At 51.7% G+C, this 20,079-nt stretch overlaps 6 protein-coding genes across 6 annotated transcripts, besides 1 other annotated feature; 1 reads left to right on the plus strand and 5 right to left on the minus strand.

The window, feature by feature from the left end:
* Positions 1 to 20,079: part of a sequence feature (contig 1.119 1011..137987(-1)) that runs on past both edges of the window.
* On the minus strand, positions 2,595 to 3,965 carry ANIA_07115 (RelA/SpoT domain-containing protein; the record flags this gene model as incomplete). Its single annotated transcript, XM_659627.1, has 1 exon — positions 2,595 to 3,965. The coding sequence occupies one exon, from the start codon at positions 3,963 to 3,965 to the stop codon at positions 2,595 to 2,597; it is 1,371 nt and encodes a 456-aa protein (XP_664719.1).
* ANIA_10895 (putative protein kinase) lies at positions 6,359 to 7,818 on the minus strand (the record flags this gene model as incomplete). Its single annotated transcript, XM_050611932.1, has 4 exons — positions 6,359 to 6,537; positions 6,597 to 6,762; positions 6,820 to 7,151; positions 7,185 to 7,818. The coding sequence occupies 4 exons, from the start codon at positions 7,816 to 7,818 to the stop codon at positions 6,359 to 6,361; spliced, it is 1,311 nt and encodes a 436-aa protein (XP_050467901.1).
* On the minus strand, positions 8,131 to 10,752 carry ANIA_10893 (uncharacterized protein; the record flags this gene model as incomplete). The annotated part of the gene is made up of 7 exons (XM_050611933.1): positions 8,131 to 8,432; positions 8,516 to 9,583; positions 9,631 to 9,729; positions 9,792 to 10,043; positions 10,100 to 10,220; positions 10,277 to 10,527; positions 10,586 to 10,752. 7 exons carry the CDS (start codon positions 10,750 to 10,752, stop codon positions 8,426 to 8,428), a joined length of 1,965 nt encoding a protein of 654 aa, XP_050467902.1. The 3' UTR covers positions 8,131 to 8,425.
* On the minus strand, positions 11,472 to 13,160 carry ANIA_07113 (putative cysteine synthase B; the record flags this gene model as incomplete). Its single annotated transcript, XM_659625.1, has 3 exons — positions 11,472 to 12,017; positions 12,079 to 12,908; positions 12,968 to 13,160. 3 exons carry the CDS (start codon positions 13,158 to 13,160, stop codon positions 11,472 to 11,474), a joined length of 1,569 nt encoding a protein of 522 aa, XP_664717.1.
* Positions 13,812 to 15,913, plus strand: ANIA_07112 (putative MFS drug transporter; the record flags this gene model as incomplete). The annotated part of the gene is made up of 6 exons (XM_659624.1): positions 13,812 to 13,940; positions 13,998 to 14,131; positions 14,228 to 15,021; positions 15,090 to 15,279; positions 15,338 to 15,403; positions 15,487 to 15,913. 6 exons carry the CDS (start codon positions 13,812 to 13,814, stop codon positions 15,911 to 15,913), a joined length of 1,740 nt encoding a protein of 579 aa, XP_664716.1.
* Positions 16,088 to 19,229, minus strand: mfp (bifunctional hydroxyacyl-CoA dehydrogenase/enoyl-CoA hydratase FOX2). The gene is made up of 7 exons (XM_050611934.1): positions 19,024 to 19,229; positions 18,729 to 18,956; positions 18,571 to 18,679; positions 18,437 to 18,526; positions 18,004 to 18,391; positions 17,550 to 17,958; positions 16,088 to 17,500 (listed from the first exon to the last, which is right to left on the minus strand). The coding sequence occupies exons 1-7, from the start codon at positions 19,177 to 19,179 to the stop codon at positions 16,169 to 16,171; spliced, it is 2,712 nt and encodes a 903-aa protein (XP_050467903.1). The 5' UTR covers positions 19,180 to 19,229; the 3' UTR covers positions 16,088 to 16,168.

Genomic DNA, 20,079 nt, shown 5'->3' on the forward strand with positions numbered 1-20,079 from the left:
TCTCAATCCACAGAATCTCTTGAAACTCTTCGAAGAAGTTAGCTTATCCGGAAAGATTGGACCAGGCAGTTTAACGAATGGTCAAAGGGTACCTTGCTCTGAGTTTTCCGAGGCCAGATTCTGGTGGGTTACAGCTTGCCCGAGAAGAGGCGCGTTCATCATTTCTGGCTAATCAAGACAGTGGAAAATGTGGGAGGAGAAGGTTTAGTATGCAGCTTTGGGTAGGGAAAGGGAACCTCGTTAAATAGTCTCGAACTAGCTTGTGAACCTTGAAAAGGCAGTAGGAAAGGAAAACAAACAAATATGATAATAGCCACTGACGAACCGCACCCATCACACTCGGCTCCTCCCGGCTTTGGTGTGGCAATGCTGCAGTCAGAAATTTCGCGGATTGACCTGTCAAAAGACCAGGCAACAGTAACCTGGCGTCAAAAAGGGGGACAGGATACGTGGTCTAGGAAATGCATGCCAGTGGAGTACGGTCCATATGGGTGACTCACTTTCTGGTAAACTTGAAAACACGTTACTGGCAATTCAACAATCCCTTTGCATTTTCATTTGCCAATTGGCTAGAACTCAGCGTGAGGAACACCGCAATCGGATAAGAGATATTGCAGCAAGGTTCTAAGAGGCTGATCGCCAGATCAATTGGACCAAAAAGTCCTCCGAGCTGGAAAGACTCCTTTACCCCCTTCTCATGTTTGTTAGGAAGCCACCGGAAAGGGATCTGAACGCAGAGCCGCGTGCACGTGGATCATGTAGCGCATCATCCGGGATATGATTAGGTACCGGTGGTTTAATTAGACTCTAATAAGGGCAATTGATACATCTACTGTGCGTTACACTTCCACTATTGATGACCAGCTTAGCCAGGTGCGGTTCATGGTCACCGTCAGGCTCGCGAGGTGCGTATTTGCAGGTGTAAGAGAGTCAAAACAAGCTTGACGCTCCGTGAGCCGAAGGTCCCATATACAGAAAGATCGAACAGGTAACGTGGAACTTATCTGACAGTCCGCTTTGACGGCATTGTCAATTGTTGTGCCTCGTGACCGTTTGATTGTTTACTCTGCAGGAAAGTGTCCACATGATCTGATTACTATCAGTTACTCCGGACTGACGCCAACTCAAGAAAAAGTTCTCTGTCGTGCCAGCCCATTTTAAGCCAGAGCAGGCTAGATCAGCAGACTATTGTTTCAGCTGTGAGGTCCAGAAACACGAACAGTGTCTCACAGTCCTATGTGTCAGTCCTATGTTTTGTGACCATGAGCCAACACAGACTACAGAGCTCATCGTGTGATTTTTATTCAGACTCATGAAATCGGGTCCACTGAGCCCTAAGCCCTTCCAACTCACCTTCCTACACCAAATACATTTTGGATATATTGAGGTAGACCGATGCCAGGAAACCGTCTGGAGTCGCAACTTGCGGCTTGCAGTATGTGGAACCAATCGTCCGTGGATACCTGGCAGTGGTCCAACGACAATGCGAGAATATGCATGCTTCCGGTCCAGGGCGGACTTCTGAAAAGGCAATAGGAGAATAACGGTGGACCTCACGGCGTGCCGCACTCAGCTTGCAGAAGGGGAAACCGGTAGAGCGAGCGGCTGTCAAGCACGATGTTCTGCACCAGAGACAAAGAATCCGTTGGCTTTCTCGACCACTGGGTTCATGGTAAGTCCATCCAACCATGATGTCTACTAGCTACTCCAGCTGCGATCCCTGTAGCCAACGCCCAAGGAGTAGTAGCGTGCCCATCTTGCAATGAGTATACATCAATGCTATCTTTCTGACCCACCAAAGTACTGAACGGAAGCACACTAAAGAAGCATTGATATAAATATATGTATTCATAGAATGTCGAGAAGTGATCGAATCCACTTAGCCTGGGCGCGGACCTCACCATAGCCAGCTTGTTCATGCCCATAACGTGCATAATTTTCGGTCTGGGATAGATATGCGCTTAGCTATTCAGCCGCATAATAGGCATTCTCTTTGGCATTCCGGTGAGCTGTCTGAATCAGGCATTTGCCGAGAAGGTTTACGCTAATTTAGTGCTACCTGATAACAGCTAGGCATTTCTTGGGCTGGCGGTGCTGTTGGCTGAATGAGCGGCTTCCAGGCATCCCTGGCGACACTCACAGGCGGCCATCTGGAGAAGCATCTCGGCGTTAACTTGAGTATCAAACTTTTTGTTCAAAAGTTCTATACCATTGAATAACAGGCAAATCTTGTCTTAACTAGTGCGTCCAAACCTCTTGACCCTGCCTCGGCCAGGCATCTACTAGCCGCTGGGCCTTATGGTTTAGCAAGGCGTATGTTTACGGCTTTTAGGATTGTATAGGCTCCAGGAGAGATCATTCTGAAAATTAGGAATAAGCTAAGAATGTATGTTTAATATTGGTTTCCAGGAGTTGCCGCTTTTGCCCCAGCAGTTCTCAAATGCTGATAGGGAGCCGGGAGCGCCACAGCCGGGGCCATGGTGATCCCGATATAATATGGGCATTTAATCTTAAAAAGCGGTCACAAAAGTACCAATCAAACGAATGACAACACAGAATAGGACTTTTTCTCGCCTGCTCATCGCCATACAGTATCAGTAGAGTCGAGCTCTTTGGTGTGCCCGTAGCTTAAGCAGGGGCTGAACGACCATCCGCATCGCATAGCCATCGGCCGGGAAGGCTTTCACCCGCAACCTGGCCAGGAAGAAGACATATTGGACTGCAAGCTTGCCGTGCTTCGCAAACGTGTCAAACAAGTCATCCAGGATCCTTTCGTCACCAGAGGACAGGGTCTCGCCTTCCTTCATGCTCTGGTTCACCAACCACTCCATGTTTTCTAGCACTCGCCTGGGGACACTTCCAGAGCACAGCAGGCTATACCATTTGTGATTGAACCTGAAGAGCCGTCCAAACCAGATGAAACAGTCTCTCACGACCTTCAGCTTGTACCGCTGGAACTTGGTTGGGCGGGCTGCGTCGGTTTCGCGCTCCCGCTTGTATCTCTCATCGGATACCAGAATCGAATGGATGATGGAGGTCTCGAGATTGAACGGAAGCGGCTCGTACTTTTGAGCTAGCTCTGAAGAGAGATCGAGCCCAGCCAGTATCTGGAGCAGCTCCGTGGGCCGGTCGTAATCGTAATAGTGAAGGACCTGCCACAGCGTCTGGACGTCGACCAGATCCTGAGCCCGGCCGTTGCGAGCCGCCCAGCGCCTTAAGAACTCGCCCAGTTCATAATGAGACCTGAATGGCTGATCAGCCTGCTCCTTCTGAGTCATAAGGCGTTTCTGCATTTGTTCCAGGAAAAATTCCCCCATGTCCACAGCTCCGCTCAGCGCGTCAAGCAGCTGACAGCAGAATTCGTCCTCCCCCCCTGGCTTCAGCTTCTTGTAGGACCAGTCGTGTCCAACCTCTGCCCATGTATGGCGGAGGATCGTCGTTACCTGGATTTCCAGCCGGAAAGACTGCCACGGCTCGGCTTCCCGGCCCTCCTTGAGTCTCAGTGTCGCCCGGTAATGGTCGGCGCAGTATGTAGGGTATTTTGGAGTGTACCCGTGAGACGCCCTTCTAATTTCTATGGTCTTTGTTCCCGTGATTCTGTGGCTCGAGTGCACCTCAAAATTCTCGGTGATCAATTTCTCAACGCGGTCCTTGTCTGACGGGAAGTAGAGCAGTACACGAACACCAGCCAGGTCAACAATATCCGTGGCAACATCATCCACGTTACCATACCTCTTATCATTCTTTCGTCCGTTGACTTTGATTCTCAGTCTGGCAATATCCTTTGCGCGATACTCGACTTTATGCGGCACGCCGGCGTCACCCAGAACCTGCGCCAGCCGCCCGGCAGACTCCTGCGCGATAGACACATAACCGCTTCGATGCCCCTCATACCACGCCTGAAACTGTTCGATAACTGTTTCTTGATCCTGGATCGAGCTCGAGGTATTACCGACTGAACTCATTCTGTATGTTATAGCGAACCCAGGGAGTGTTCAACGATGATAATAAAAATTCGATTGTGAGTTTTTTCTGAGATGAAAAGGATGGACCAGAGAAACTGATACAAAGCAGAAGCAACTGCCTTTTTATACACATGGTCTATGGAACACTGCCTCGTCATCCAGCTGGTCGCATCGGGCTCGCTGGCCATGGCTTTACGAAACGGCAACGATCTATCCTCTTTCCTCCACCGAGACATTCCTGGTCGCCAGTGACTTGGAGCCCGAACAATAGAGCCTTGAATTTTCATTTGCTCTTGATTAATCTTGCGGCTACGACTCTTGAGACAATGGCCAAAGCTGATGGAGGAGCAACGATGCCCATTGCATCGTCGGCAAAACTCTTGCTCGGATTTCCAGGGCCCGGTACCGTGCTCTTCGCCACTCTTCATTGCGCAATACCAATACTTGATTTTTTTCAGTGTTAGCGCAAACCCGGTATGCATGAAAGCTGGCTACTGGCGATCTCTGGTCTCTCTGTCGTTGGCCAGGATTCCAAGTAGCAAACGATATGAGGAGCGATGGAGCGGTGAAGATACAAACAACCGATATACCTCAGCGCTGTCGTTGGGCTATGCTGTCCGATGCCCAGTATTGTTTGCGTGGTCCCGTTCAGGACCTGATGGCAGGCATGTATCGAGTGGGGTAGCACGCAAGGCTGGCCCAGCGATCTGCTTACAATGAGTCAGGCTGCGACCCAGAACAAATGTCGCGCCTCATCTCACACCAATCTGCTGCTAGACCTTATCTGAAATATCCTCTTGGCTACAGATACCCCGGAGCCTGACAGTTCTATCAGGAACCGGCTTCTTGCGCGATCCGAGACTGTCGACGAAGCATTAAATGCTGGGCCGATCCCGGCGCAGGAGAGAGCGATGATAGAATAATAAGTTGGAGGACGTCTATTTGCAGGTATTTTCTCTCCTTCTCAGAATACAGTCTGTGCTGATATGGCATGCTTGAGAATAGAACAAAAGCCTGCTATGAGCCATCTGTAATCCGGCAAGCCTGAAAGCTATATGTAAGTGTGATATTGATGCGAAAACTGATGCCCGACGTCTCAAGCAACAACAAACTGCTTACCATATACCGCTCTTTCTCCTTCATCGATTGTTGGCTATCTCTATCATCATACTGACTACAATCACTGCTGCGCTGCCTTGGAGATGCGCGTTCGAATGCAACCGCGACCTCTTGCCCGACCCAACAGCGTTGCCAGAAGCGACTCGCATGAAGTTCATGGCTTTCTTGCTTAAACCCTTGAATATAATGGAAGTTCTATCTTATTCGCTTCTATGTCTGCTGTCTGTTGAAAGCAACTGCACCGGAAATTGGGCGGCAATGAATAAAACTGGTATGATAGTTCCTCCAAGAAATGGTGCAGCGGGACCGTCAGCGGATTGGACAGATGCTTCCGGGATCGCATTGAGTTGTTCTGGGATGGTCTAGTACAATGAGTGAAGAAATCCATTTGGTCACAGTTTAATCCTGACTGGATCATTATCACTCAAATTTCCTCAGCACGTGTACGCCGGAAGCTCGATAATAATAGCAGTTTTATCATACAAAGTTCGCGTAAACACGAACTGCTGCAGTGACAATGAAGCGTCTTCTAGGTTGAGATCCTTGACATTTGGCATTAGTAAATGATTCTTTTCGTATACGATCACAATGTAGGTCATCCTTTGTGGAGTAGTCATGGAGAAAGGATAGGATTTGACCGCGCTTATGCAAAGGTGGGTAATATGCATAAGTGGGTGAGCCTGTTCCTGGCCTCTATTAGTTCTTAATCCTTTCTATCATTCCAAATCGCTTGTTGCACAGAAATTTTGCGCATTTATCCTTTTTGTGTTTTCGTTATAGGCCTCCGACCTGGCTACCCTCCCTGCTATCCCCTCTTGTCCGTTCAATTTCCAGGGCTTCTAGTATTCGCACCGCCCCGCGGTAAATACACAATCGGGTGTTCAGTCGGGAGCGAAAGGAACACAAAGATGTCTGAGCTAGACACTGGGTTCTCTCGTCTAGATCGAAGACCAGTAAATGGCAGCAACAGTGGCTATGAGCAAGGATCCCACCGACAAGACTCGCAAGTTTGCCCATTTCGCTATGATCAGGACTGTGCGCGACATGATCGTGTTTAAATAGTCTATTTTGACCGTTAGCGCCGCTCCTACTTTGCGCTGGGGGTTAAGGACAATTGTCATCCTGATGGTTCCTTAGAGGCAGAAGAGGCCCTGGCGCTTAGTCGCAGTAAACAATTTGTGCAGTATATTCCCATCTGGAAGAACTGGAGGCTAAAACTTTGGCCAAACAGCTATGAAACGATCTTAGACGTAGTCCAGAAAAATAATTGGCGGCTAGAGCAAGAACGGATGTTCAAGCAGCTGTTTGGCTGTCTTGCGCTCCTCTGGCATCCATTTCAACATCGATTTAATGAATGCCAGAAATTGCCCTTTCTCCTCGCCAGTAAGCCGTGTTTCTAGGCTTTCAAGCGAAACAGAGGGAACAGGCGCTCCTTGATGAGCAATCCAGTCACCTGCAACTAATCAGTCTCAAAATCGGTGCAAAAAGTGTCTACTGACAACAGGCTCTAACCGTTCAAGTCAAAACACTGCACCGTCGTCTCGCTACGCCGCACGAATTCAGTAGACGGGGGCCCAATCAAGGCTACCATAAGCGCTAGATGCCTGAACGGGTCATGGCCACCTCTGGAGTCGAATATATCTCCAAATAGATGCTGTCCTTCAAACAGATCCCAGATCTGATGGGTTGTCAGCTAAGCAAGGCAGTAGCACGAATGCTCGTAGCATTGACTTACAAGGCCGGCAAGGTTCCAGATATCGATAGCGCTTCCCCAGGGCATTTCGAAGATGACTTCCGGCGCTCGGTATATGTGCGGTTGGACGAAAGGCCCCGACTCCTGCGTTTTGCCTATCCTTGCCTCACCAAAGTCACATAGAACAGGAAGGCCGTAGTTCCTGCGTCCCGTAGGTCTTCGAAACCTTCGGCTGCAATAAATAATACGTGACTTATCAATCACCTTCCGAGGACTGGGATTTTCAGACTCCGCGGTTGCAAAATCCGCTAGCATGGAGGTATCATCTAGGCTGAGCATCAAATTATCGGTCTTTAGATCTTGCGGAATCAGTCCTGGATTCATCACTTAAGTAGCGCGCGTCCTACCGGTATGAATCACCCCGGCTTTCGCGTGTAAGAAATCAAGCGCCAGTAAAAGCCGCTTGACGGTCATTTTCAGCAGAGGCAGGTCGAACGGCCGCGGGTTCATTCTCATCATCTCGAGGAGTGTCATAGTCATCGGCTGCAATACAAGGCAACGATGCGTGCTGCCTCCAGGACCCTGGAGGTCGAATGAATCATAGAGCTCGCGGATTAAGGACTGGCCCAGATGAGAAGAGTCAACTGTTGCTAGGTGTTTATAGACTTTGAATTCGCGATCCGTCGCAGTTGGATAGTCTGGCAAAGAGGCTGACACCTTCATTGCCGCGTATTTCTGTGCTCTTAACTCACGACTTGTCAAAGCTCTTCTTAGAATCGATTGAACTGGGGTGGCGCACTGGAGATCCCGGCAGAGCCAGCTGGTTGAATATGCCCCATACCCAAGCTTCCCTACGACTTCGTATCTGGTGTGATACACATCACCGATCTTTACCGGATAGAAATGCGATGCTTTGTAATGTGGTAACGTTTCTTCCTCGATTGGGCTTTCTCTGGCGATATGCGCAACAGTAGAGCGGTCTCTGAAAGACAGTCGCGTTCGCTGGAGGTTACTCCTTAGAGTTCGCAGGATAGACGCCATATCCACTCCCTTCCGCAGTTCTAGTTCCGCAGTGCAGCTCCCCAATCCAAAATTGGTTATGACAGCTGGAATCAAGTTAAAGGTATGAGAGAGGTAGCTCATTGCGGGGCGGCACACCCCAAACCCGGCCAGAAGTCTCCGTTACTGGAGAAACCCAACTTACTATCAATGTCCAGTCTCAAGCTGTGGAAACCAAACAACCTAAATACAAGGTATGCTATATAACAAGTCTTAAAGTGATCCTGCTAATCATGCCTAGAGTTAGAACTTATAATTCTGCTACTAAATCAGCATAAGAGAAGGAGATTAGTGATCTTTTTAATATAGCTAATTGTATACAGGAAGGTGACCGCGTGAAGCAAGCATCCGCTTGTACGAGGCCGCTGATTGGTGAGTCCCGAAAGGAGGGTGTCCCGTACGAGGAACCCATAACACAAATAAAGAAAGATCAATAAAGATCAATAAAAATCAATAAAGATGTTTGTTTGTACTTAGTCTCTTTATCTCTTAACCTAGCACATGGTGATTACCTTGTATTCTTATATAATTCATCCAAGGGCGCATTTCTTAGTGAATCAACCCAGTACCTTTATACCACTTCCCGTCGTCACCACCTAAACAATCTATTAGCCAATCCCAGAGCCATTCCACGCCATATCGATGATAATTGATGAATCATAATAAAAAGAAGACTTACGAAAAACTCTCCGAGTGCAAGTACACCTGGCCGCCCGCCTTACCAGTCAGGATTCCTTCCTGTGCAGCAGCCGCTGCATTCCGCACATCATGTAACATCGAAGCAGGACCGCATACATAGATAGCGACATGCTTTCCGGTGTCGGTCGTGCTGGCAACTATTGAGGGGAGCTTCGGACGCCCTTGTGAGAATGTGCGGGGTACACATGAGACGGGGGTTTTGTGTGAGGAAGAGGTTGAGGCTGATCTAACTGGGTTGATCGCGTCATCTGCTGTTGATGTTTTGGTCTCTGTTTGTGTGGGTTCTTCTGCTGGGCCGGATGGTGGGAGGGGCTCAAGGGTCTTCTCGATGTCGGTTTCGATGTCCTGCCTTAACGATGGCATTGACGAAGTAACGTGGATAGAGACATCGATGTCAAGGTCATATTTAGACCCTTTGACGCCATAAAGATCCAGCAACAACTCAATCTCACCCCTGTACCAAGCTGCTACATCTGGACGCTGACATGCAAAGACCACCTGGATCCTCCTCCTTTCACCCTTTTCAGCTCCGCATCCACAGCCTGACTCCGTGAAGATTTTTAGAGCAGCCTCGAGAATACCAAGCGAGAAGCCACCGCCGGAACCGCCGGAGATGATAAGAACACTCTCTGACCGTTCCAGTGCGCCCATCCCGATCCCGCCATACGGCCCTTCGAGCAGCACCGTCTGGGTGAACCCCGGCTTCCTGGACGCAAGTTTGGCAAGACGGCCAGTGATGCCTTTCTTTGGTTTAACGTAGAAGACCATCTCATTCGCTCTCTTCAAGGACTGGATATCGTGCGCCGTCGAGCAGATGGTGAATGGGTGGGAGGTGAGACTGTGAAGTCCTACGCTTTGAATACCCGTGAAACGGATGAAGACATGCTGGCCCGGCTTCCAGGAGAGAATCGTAGGGATTCTCAATTGCAATAGGCCGCAGGGGAGGACGGAAAGGGTCGCGGTGTGTCGGCCGTTGATGAGGTGGGTGCGGACTAGGGAGGTGAGCAGGGAGAATATATACAAAGAGCCGGCGGCAATGAAATAGTCCCTGCTTTGGTTAAATTTGGTCCCAAGAAAAGGACGGCAGGGGCGTACCAAGAGGTTAACCGGAAATCGCAGTGGAAGAAGAAGAACAGGATGAATAGCAGCGCGATAAGGAAGTGCGTTGCTTTGAAGAACTCGTAGTAACGGTTTCTGTCTCTCTTAGTATATTATCTTTCTGACACGGATAGCGTAGCCGGCGGAAGAGCACACACCGTATAGTTGGCAGCGACATGAACGTCAGATAAGCCTGCGCAACCAGCGCAACTACACCCGTCCAGTAGACGACACTGCCCTTCCACTCAGAGACCATTTGGCCCTTGGATATGTTGTACACGATGAACGGGAAGGTATGCACCAGTGCCAGCACGAACATAGCGTAGCTGGTCCAGTGGTGGAAGATTTGAAGCCGCTCGTGCGGTACGCCAGTCAGAGCTGAAACTAGATTCGCTTTGGTCCCGAGGACTCTGCCATCATCGGTAAGCAGGCGCGTTCAATGCCCGGCAAATGGGTGAGGACGTACAATACAAACGGCAACAACGCAACAGCCATCCACCCCGTCCTGGTCGCAATAGGCGGGCTGCCTCCGAAATTGACCGTATCGGTGTTTGGCCAGTAGTATGGTCGAGGACCGAGAGTCATCGCTACCGCGGTCAGTATCTCTCCCTACTTTGTGAAGCGTGACATGGTGACCACGTACCAAAGAAGAAAACAGCCCCCACCGCTATCAGTGCAGCAACGCCTGCACTGCCAGCCCAGTATCCCACGCCGGGGATCCGAAATCCCCTGTAGGAGAGAAACCGCCCAGCAGCGGTTCCCTTCTGCCAAAGCGAGCTGCGCCGTACTCGCGCGGGCGCATATCTCGACGCGAGATGAGCGACGGCAAACACGAATACCGTAGCGCAGAGGAAGTAGACGGTATTGAGGGCGTAGACATGGTCTGCTTCATACCTGAACGGACGTCTTAGCGATCATCTATCACCCAGTTTGTATACTTGATACTGCGTACCAATACCGCCAATGGCCCCGTCGGTAAGCACACTGCTCAGGCGTTAACTTGCACATATCCGCCCGGGACGAATGCAGCATGACGGGGCTATCAAGCCAGGGCAGCCCGGAATGGGCTTCCATGTCCATATCTATGGAGCCGTGTCTGGCTATCTTCATGTGGTTCATTTTGGCGGGCCTGGATCGGCTGACAGCCTGAAGAATCGCGCCTGGTAAGACTTGACAGCGCTGGGCGACATGTCGATCAGAGCACAGACAGACGGCTTATAAGAGACTGCCTGAACGTAATCAAACCCGCTCACACCACACTCTGGCAGTCATTTAGCAGGAAACGACGAAGCTTTGCCGGATCCAGGACTGGTAAGTAAAAGGTAGGGTCTGGACTGGTGGAAGCGCCGCTGATTGGTGCGGGTTCGATGGAGCGACAACGGAGTGAGAACGATTGAGCACATTTTCGCTAGCGTTACCCACTAATGTGTTGTTTGCAGGTGCAGATGACAATAACTGGAGCGAAGGGTAGCAGCTTGCTGCTTAAGAGGTATAACGCCAATATTTAGCGGGCCAGTGACGGTTTGATGTTGATGGAGATGTTGATGGAGACGCAGAGATCCCGGTCTGGGGATAAACAGCCGGTTGGTTTTGGGTGCTTACGTACGAAGGTAATGTTCGCCAAGGGATGACAGCCTACGGCTGGACGCAAAGACACAGAAATGATGTACTCATCTAATTTGAATTGGGTATGGAACAGATCATTAATCATCTCAGGTTGTAAGAGACATCGTTGGTGGAGTTGATGCTCCCGACCGCATCCGAAGGTGCGCTCTCAGGCCTGGATCAACATCACCATCACCACAAGAATTCAGAAAATCTCATTCATAAACGTTCGATCAGTGCGTCAGCTCGATCGGTGCCACCGACACTGCTGGCGGTAACTTTTCTCCAGTCCCGTTTCGATTCGCGATCTCTTCCACGCCGCCGTCTCCCCAAAGCCCCTGGTCCCTCAGCGCCTGATAGCCCCCTCTCAAGCTATCAGCCTGGATGCCTTGTGCTCTCAGCACGCTCGTCGCAACGCGGGCAGTGTCGCCATGGTAGCAAATCACCAGAACATGCTGGTTGCCGAGCTTAGATAGAACGCTTTCCTTGTTCAACAGTGACTCGAGCTCCAGCCATTGTGCCTCCAGCACGGCCGGGTTCGAGAAGGGTTTCGGGGTGTGACTCGTGAGGGACTTAAGAGGGTAATTGACGGATCCAGGAAGGTGCCATTGCGCAAAATCAGGTGCGGTGCGGATATCGAGGACGCAGGTGTTGGGGCGGAGGGTGAGATTGTCCATGAGGTTGTGCGAGGTCGGAGAGGAGTAAAAGTGTGTGAACAGGACGATCGGGCTCCGCTCCCAGCTTTCGTCGTAGCGGTAGAGGTCGACTCGGGCCAGGTTCTAGGCATGTCAGTACGAGCATAGAGAAAAAGGGAAGAAAAAGGAAGGGGGCAGGGCGGACCTCGTTCTTGATCGGGTGGAACTTGTCCTCTCCAAGGCGGCTGAAGTACTCGCCAATGTATTGATACGGGAGATCGCAGCAGAGGAAGACGCAGTGCGTCACACCGTCTGGTCCAGCCAGCTCAGACAGGGTGCCTTCTTTCTTCCGCTTCTCGAGCATTTGGAAGAGACCCTGCAGATTGAAGCCTGAACTGGGTCCACAGACGATGCCCTCGCGACAGAGGTCCAGCGACAGCGAGAACGAGTCGTACGAATTCACCTCCTCGATCACATCGACCGCCTCCTTCCAAGGAAACTCGACCGGCTTCATGAGCGCAAACGACCGGGGACCGGGAACCCGGTCCCCGGGTGCCGTGCAGACTCCCAGCCGCAGCACAGTCGGCTTGACCTGTTTGAAGTACGTCCCCAGCCCGGTCATGGTCCCTGATGTCCCCATGCCAGCACAGAGAACAGTGATCTCGGGCAGCTGCTTGAAGATCTGCGGCCCGGTCCAGCGGATATGGCTCTGCCAGTTCTTGTCGTTTTCGTACTGGTTAGGATTCAGGATCTCGTCGGACTCTGTAGCCATTCGTCGTGCGCTCTGGATCCCGCCGCGCTCGTCGTAGGGTTCCGGCTGGGACGGCCCGCCGAAGAGGCTGATATTCAGCCCGAAGAACTGCATCAGCTTGAGTTTAGCGTCGCTGGTCTTGTTGCTGAGGTAGGCGCGCGTATCGCCGATACCGTGCATGACCCGGGCGATCATCGACATCGAAATCACAGTCGAGCCGGAACTGTACTCGATGATAGTCTTGGTTTTGCCGGGAACGACGTTGGATTCGAGCATGTTCATTGCTTGATAGTAGCAAAAAGTCAGGCATCCCATTTAGTTTCTAGTAAGGAAAAACGCGTACCAGGCATCGCCTTGACGTTATTTGCAGGATGCATCGTCATCATCTTTGCATAGATGCGTACGCCATCTTGATAGTAAGGGTTGAGATACTCGGGTAGCTCAACCAGCGGCAAAGGAGGCTGCTCGTCAGGATTGAAGTACTTCTTCAGAGAGTCTTGACCGAAGTAGACGTTAAGCCCGTTCAAGTTAGCCATGGTCCACTGCTGCAGGAGCTGCCTTGACAAGCAGGACAGAACGTCAACCACGAGGGACACGGTCATATATAGCAGACTCCCGTGCAGACCCCCCACGTCCATCCAGACCAGCCCCTCCCAGTTGTCCCTGCCAGCCCTGTCGACCACTTTCTTCACGACAAATTCCAGGTAGGCTAGACCCACCAATGCCTTGAGAAACGAGAATACGTACGTTCTGCCGGCTCGACGGCCAATAACCTGGCATGATGGGGCTTCCTGCCAGAGGTCATGACCTTGGCCAGCCAACGGAATCACGCTGGCCTGGCAGATCCCTGAAACTCAGTCCGCAGGGTCCGTAGAAGATCGGGAGACGCAAGGTCCTTGATTGACAGGAATTAAGACAGAAATTGCCAGAAATTGACTAGAAGGTACTCATTGCGACACAGATGAGGACCTTGAGGTCTTTTGAGCACATTTTTTGCTGTCGATCCCGAGCCGTGCCAAGGGCGAGGACCTGGAGGGCAGACCCGGACTGCCGGATGACCCCTAATCATTAGCTAATAAGTAGTATAGTATACAGTATGCAGTATACAGATAGGTCCCGTGTCCCGTCTGGTCTGGTTTATATTCCGTCTCCTCTCAGCTTGCAGAGGAGAGACCAGTGTCGGCAAAATGACTACTCCAGCGCACCAGGAGCCCAACGACCCTAGCACCGTCTCAGTTACGGCCTCTTCTCCAGCTCCTTCGCATCATGTCTTCAATGAGCAGACTAATTATGTCCCAAAAAGGACAATCATCACCGTAATATATACGGATACCCCACTGTTCTCAGACAATGCAGGTTAACGCGGCTGCCAGATATTCCTTGCCTGCTCAACCGTCGACCTCATAGCCCTAATGGACCAGACCACCCTAGCGGCCAGTTTGTCCATCATTGGCAACGCCTTGCACGCCAGTGACAAGGCCGCCTGGATATCAGGCGGGTATTTTGTGTACGTCTCCGTCTCCCTCTTTATCTCATGTCCCAATCTCGTGGACATTGTAAACATTTGGTGAACATGTACTCACTACTATGCACACGCGGGCAGAACATCAACCTGCTTCCAGCTCCTCTATGGTCGTCTGTCGGATATCTGGTCTCGTAAATCGGTCCTCTTCGTCGGACTGGCGATCTTCTTCATCGGCTCTCTCGCGTCGTCCCTAGCCCAATCTGGAACCCAGCTCATCGTCTTCCGCGCCTTCACTGGCGTGGGTGGCGGAGGCCTGATGACGGTTGCGCAGATGATTGTAAGTGATGTCGTGCCCCTTCGAGAACGAGGGAAATACCAAGGGATCCTTGGTGCGGTCGTCGCCATTGCAAATGGTATTGGACCCGTCATTGGCGGCGCGCTGTCTTCAGTCTCAGCCGACGGCTGGCGCTGGATTTTCCGCCTGAATCTCCCGCTCACAGCCATCACGACTCTGTCCGTGTTCTTTTTCATGCCTCTGCGCAAAGTCCAGGGTGATTGGCGGGTCAAGCTCAAAGCGATAGACTTTGTTGGCGGCGGGCTGGCGCTCGCCGGTACGGCGGTGCTACTGCTTGGCCTGACCTGGGGTGGTGGAGAGTATCCGTGGCAATCGTCGCATGTCATTGCAACCATTGTCGTCGGTTTTGCCGTCTGCGTTCTTTTCATGTTATGGCAGTGGAAGGGCGCAGCGTACCCGCTCGTCCCAGTGCACATCTTCAAATCGGGTATCGTGAACGGCGCCTGTCTGACCATGTTCATCAACGGGTGGAACTTCCTCGTGCAGGTGTACTACATCCCGAGCTTTTACCAGCTGGTCTTTGGATATAGCGCTGTCAGGGCAGGCGCTATGCTTCTGCCGATTACTTTGATGCAGAGTACGTCTTTCATTCCGCGCGCCTCTTCTCTACGAAATTTATGAATGCAAATACTGATGGGGAGACAGCTGCAAGCAGCACCCTCTCGGGCCTCGTCGTCCACTGGATCGGACGGTACAGGGAGTGCATCCTCTTCGGATGGATGATCTGGGCTGTGGGACTTGGTCTGTTTTCCACATTAGATGAGCACTCGGGCGTAGGAAAGCAGATCGGGTATGGGATCTTGACGGGTGTGGGCGTTGGGAATACTTTGCAGCCGTATGCTCCAATCAGTCTGTATAATTCAGCATCGATGCTAACGGATCCCGTGTGCCAGGGCCCTTATAGCCATTCAAGCCGGTGTCGAGAGACGCGATATGGCTGTCGTTACCTCTTTCAGAAAGTGCGTCCTCCCTCCTTCCGCTCCTCTAGTGCTTGCAGTTAGTCCAGTCAAGAGCTAATTACTGCGAATCGTTGCACCTACAGCTTCGTCCGAAATCTGGGGGGAACACTCGGTCTCGCAATAGCCCAGACAATCATAAACAACCTCATCCTAAGCTCCCTATCGCCAGTCCATCTCTCTCCTTCCGAGCAGAAGTCCTTCCTCGCAAGCCCAACTGCCTATATATCTACTCTTCCCGAGACCGAAGCCACACATATTCGGAGTCTCCTGATACCAGCCTACAAACGCGGCTTCCGGATCATTTTCATTATTGGGGCTGCGCTTGCGGCGTTGGCATTTGGTATCGCGTTCGCGCTTATGAGGCAGGTTGGATTGGAGAAGGGAGATGATGAGAAGCTTAAGGAGGAGGGGAGAAGAAGGGTGGAATTGGAAAAGGGGATGAAGGGGGATGCGGAAAAGGAGGGTGGAGATGTTCACGTTGATAGCAATGACGAGGGGAGGCGCGAGTAGATATCCATGACGTGCGTGGTTTGAGCTCAAGACAGAAAAGCCTTTACTTGTCAATCTGAAGGACTCCAGATGGTTGTTGCTGATAGAATGTGTTTTAATTAGCATAGACTCGATAAAAAAGGACAAGCTAGTACAGAGCAGCTTGAGCCACAAACTAGTATCACAATAGTGATCGCGTTACGATGAAAAAATTGAACTAAGAAATTGCTACTCATTTATGTACAATTTAGAACCATAAGCATAGACATCCATAGTTTACAATTTAGCCTTGGCACCCTCCAGCAGCTCCGCACCAGCACCTGAGATAGCAGGCTTGCCCGTCTCAACAACGGTAGTCTGGAAGAGGACAGTGTTGCCCTCCTTCCACATCTCCGTCCTGAGAGTCTGGCCGGGCAGAACAACACCAGCAAAGCGAACCTTCAAGTTCTTGATGGGGCCAAATTTCTGGAAAACGTGCTTGCCCGAGACACCGAGCGAGCAGAGGCCGTGCAGAATGGGGATCTTGAAGCCGCCGACCTTGCTGAACTCGGGGTCGATGTGGAGCGGGTTGCGGTCGCCGTTCAGGCGGTACAGCGCGGCCTGGTCTTCAGATGTCTTCTCCTCGACGACGACGTCAGCCTTGCGCTTGGGAGGTTTGTAGGCGGCGACAGCGGCCTTGGGGCGAGGAGCAGTGGGCTTGGGAGAGCCGCCAAAGCCACCGCTACCGCGGATGAAAACGGTGGATTCGTTGTAGAAGAGGTCTTCGCCGGTGGCGACGTCCTTGGTGGTGTAGCCAGCGACGACGAGCGCAGCGGCGCCTTTGTCGATGACATCAATGAGCTTGGGGTAGGTCTTGGTCTTGGCCTCAGTGGGAATGGGGAACTTGCGAATCTCCATGTACTGCTCTCCGTGGAGGAGCATCATGGGAGAAAAGTTCTTGACAATGTCATTCATGTCCCAGGGGGTGGCGGTGTTGAACCAGGGAATGACAGCAAATGTGGGGAGGGCCTGGAAGTGCTCGTTGTTCTCGTAGACGAGAGGGAGATCAGTGCGCTTGGCGCCCAAGCTGAGGTTGTAAAGGATGACATCGCGGTCAGTGTAGTCGAAGGAGGTTCCGTCAGTAGAAGCCTTCTTGGCCGCTTCGATCGCGCTCAGGATCTCGTTGCCACTGCCACCACTCTCACCGCCGCTGCGGTTGCTGAAGTTGGACATGACCTTCTCGTTAGCGGCCTGGATGTCCTCAGGGTGGTCTGCACGGCCATCGTCAAAGTTGACGATCTTCGCGAGCTCCTTTGCAACAGCCTCGGGGGTCAACTTGACATCAACAGGGAAACCGTGGCCGCCGCTGCGCTGCCAGCGGGTGCTACCGAACCACCCGCTACCACACTCGAACAGACCCTTGGTAGAGTACGGCTCTGGGGTCATATCGGAGCAGAGCAGAACCACCAGAGGAGCAACGTAGTCGGGCTTGAATGCCTGGACCATCTCCTCGGGCATGATCGTCCGAGTCATATTGGTACCAGCGTTCGGGGCGATGGTGTTCACCTTGATGTTGTACTTGGCGCCCTCAATCGCCAGAGCACGGGAGAATCCGAGAATACCAAGTTTCTACGACATAGATTAGCTAATGTAAGATAGATGACTTCAGGGAACATACCGCTGCCGCATAGTTGGCCTGTCCGAAGTTGCCGTAGATACCGCTGGTGCTGGCAGTGTTAACAATGCGACCATACTTCTGCTTAAGCATGTGAGGCCAGGCGGCCTGGGTGACCTTGTAGGTTCCGCGAAGGTGGATGTTGACCACAGGGTTCCACAGGTCATCGTTCATGTTGGTGAATGCCTTGTCACGCAGAATACCGGCGTTGTTGACCAGGATGTCAATACGTCCGTAGGTGTCAATGGCGGTCTTGACAACAGCGGCACCATCTTCGCATGAAGCCTTGTTTCCTACAGCTTCTCCGCCGGCTTTCTTGATTTCCTGGACAACAGGCTCAGGGTCAACCAGGTCGTTAACCACAACCTTCGCACCGAGTCTGCCGAACAGAAGGCAGTAGGCACGGCCAAGACTAATAAAGTTAGCTTGAGCATACCCTAGGCTTCAAATAACATACCCGTTACCACCTCCAGTGACTAGAGCAACCTTGCCCTTGAACTCTGGCTCGGGGCCGGACGGGGCAGGAGGCAACTTCAGACCGTCCTCCAACAGTCCCATAAAGTCGGCAGGTCCAGTGGGGTAGTCGGGCTTGGAGAAGTCATTGACCTCGTTCCATTTTCTGGCGATGGCGCCAGGCGTCAGTGAAGCATCGGTCTTCAGCAGAGCACCCTTGGAACGCTCCCAGCGGAGCTTGGCCACATGGCCGCCTCCAATCTCGAAGATTGAACCAGACTCGGTGGTGTTGGATGAGTGGACCAGAACGGCGACGACGGGAACAACCCATTCGGGCTTGAGGAGTTCAAGAACCTCAGGGGGCATGACGGTGGCTGTCATACGACTCGCGGCTGTTGGGGTTAGCAGTGCCCGTGAGTGTCAACACGCTAACATACCAATAGGGGCAATGACGTTGGCAATAATGTTGTACTTGGCGCCCTCCTTTGCAAGGGTCTCGGTGAAACCGACCTGGCCGAGTTTGGCAGCTGATTTGTTAGCTTATTCGCATTTGCGTCGGTGTGAGACATACCAGCATAGTTAGCCTGTCCGAAGTTACCGAACAGACCAGCAGCAGAGGCGGTGTTGATGATACGGCCATACTTTTGTTTCCGGAAATGCGGCCACGCGGCTCTCGCGCACTGTGAAATCAGCCTCTCATCCGTCGAACGCCGAAGAACCGGTTCCTACCTTGTATGCACCGTATGTGTGGACTTTGTTGATGAGATCCCAGTCTTGATCCTTCATGTTCTTGAAGCTGACATCCCGCAGGATACCGGCGTTGTTGATGAGGACATCCACTCGGCCGAAGTTCTTAATGGCTGTGTCGATAATCGCATCGCCGTTCTCGACGCTGTCGTAGTTTGCTACAGCCTTGCCGCCAGCAGCTCTGATTTCGTCGACAACCACATCGGCAGCCTACCACAGAACGCGGGTCAGCACTGGGGACATACTGAAAAGTAATAATTGCATGTGATGGGCTCACCTTGCTTGACTTGCCTTCACCCTGGTGGGAGCCGCCCAGGTCGTTGACCACGACATTTGCACCTCTTGAGGCGAAGAATAGAGCATATGCCTTACCCAAACCACCGCCAGCTCCCGTCACGACGACGGTCTGGTTGTCAAAGCGCAGCTCGGACATGTTGAAAAAGAAAGAATGAGGGGAAAAGCGTGGATGGAGGATGAAAGCGGAGGTGGAGGTTGAAAGTAGACGAAGAAGAGGAAACAAACAGAGATATAGATGCTTTAAGAAGGAATGGGGAGGATGAAGAGTGGTATGGGGAGTCGTGGGCAGGAGAAACAATCTGGGGAGAAGTGGTGACGGTCGCCGTGCTCGGCAAGCTGAGTTGCTTGAACCGAGGTATCTTGCTGACCCAAGCTCGGTGGTTTTGTACCCACGCGCTAGTCGCTACAGAGAAAAATGGCAAATGTCACGGCTTCACATGCCGAGCTCTCACGCTTCACTTACGATAATCGAGTGTTACTATTATTTACTCTCTTACTACCTTTGATCATACGCATTCTCCCTCTGGGGTCGTCTGCCCGAGTCACGGGTTTTCTTTGTCTTCCCCAAACGGTTAGCTTGGTTCATGTGATCCGAGCCCGAGTCGTCTTATGTCATGGTCACATGATTTTATGTGGGGTATGCGCCTAAGGACCCCCCGAGGTCCCAAAACTCACGTGAGATCACTACGGTTGGTTGGTTGAACTCAGTATCTGCGTACGTATGAACGCTATTATGCCCATACACCCTTGGAAAGGAAATATTAGACCAAGTCCCAACCCAGCAATTCCTCAATTTGAAAATTATGAGTTTCGACAGGAGACGATCTTGAATCTTGAGCCGTTCCTAGTTGATTGAAGGCACTATAGAATGGATCCTTGCAACCAATACTATTTTCAGGGTGTTCCTGTGAACCCTTGTAATCGTCTATATCTTGACCTTGTCGACTTGCTAGAAAATGACGGAGGTGCAGGGATCTCAGCAAAGACAGGGACGCGAAGCTCGGTCCAGGGCGTGGCTTTTGTCCCATGCTCCTGA

Source organism: Aspergillus nidulans, chromosome IV, assembly GCF_000011425.1.
Source record: "Aspergillus nidulans FGSC A4 chromosome IV".
NCBI lineage: Eukaryota > Fungi > Ascomycota > Eurotiomycetes > Eurotiales > Aspergillaceae > Aspergillus > Aspergillus nidulans.

Bases quoted from the DNA above. Each gene is read 5' to 3' on its own strand.
- mfp (XM_050611934.1), bottom strand. From the start codon at position 19,179: ATGTCCGAGCTGCGCTTTGACAACCAGACCGTCGTCGTGACGGGAGCT. The intron at 18,527-18,570 runs GTATGTCTCACA...CTAACAAATCAG, and splicing joins CGGACAGGCTAACTATGCTG to CTGCCAAACTCGGCCAGGTC. The intron at 17,959-18,003 runs GTATGTTATTTG...TAACTTTATTAG, and splicing joins GTCACTGGAGGTGGTAACGG to TCTTGGCCGTGCCTACTGCC.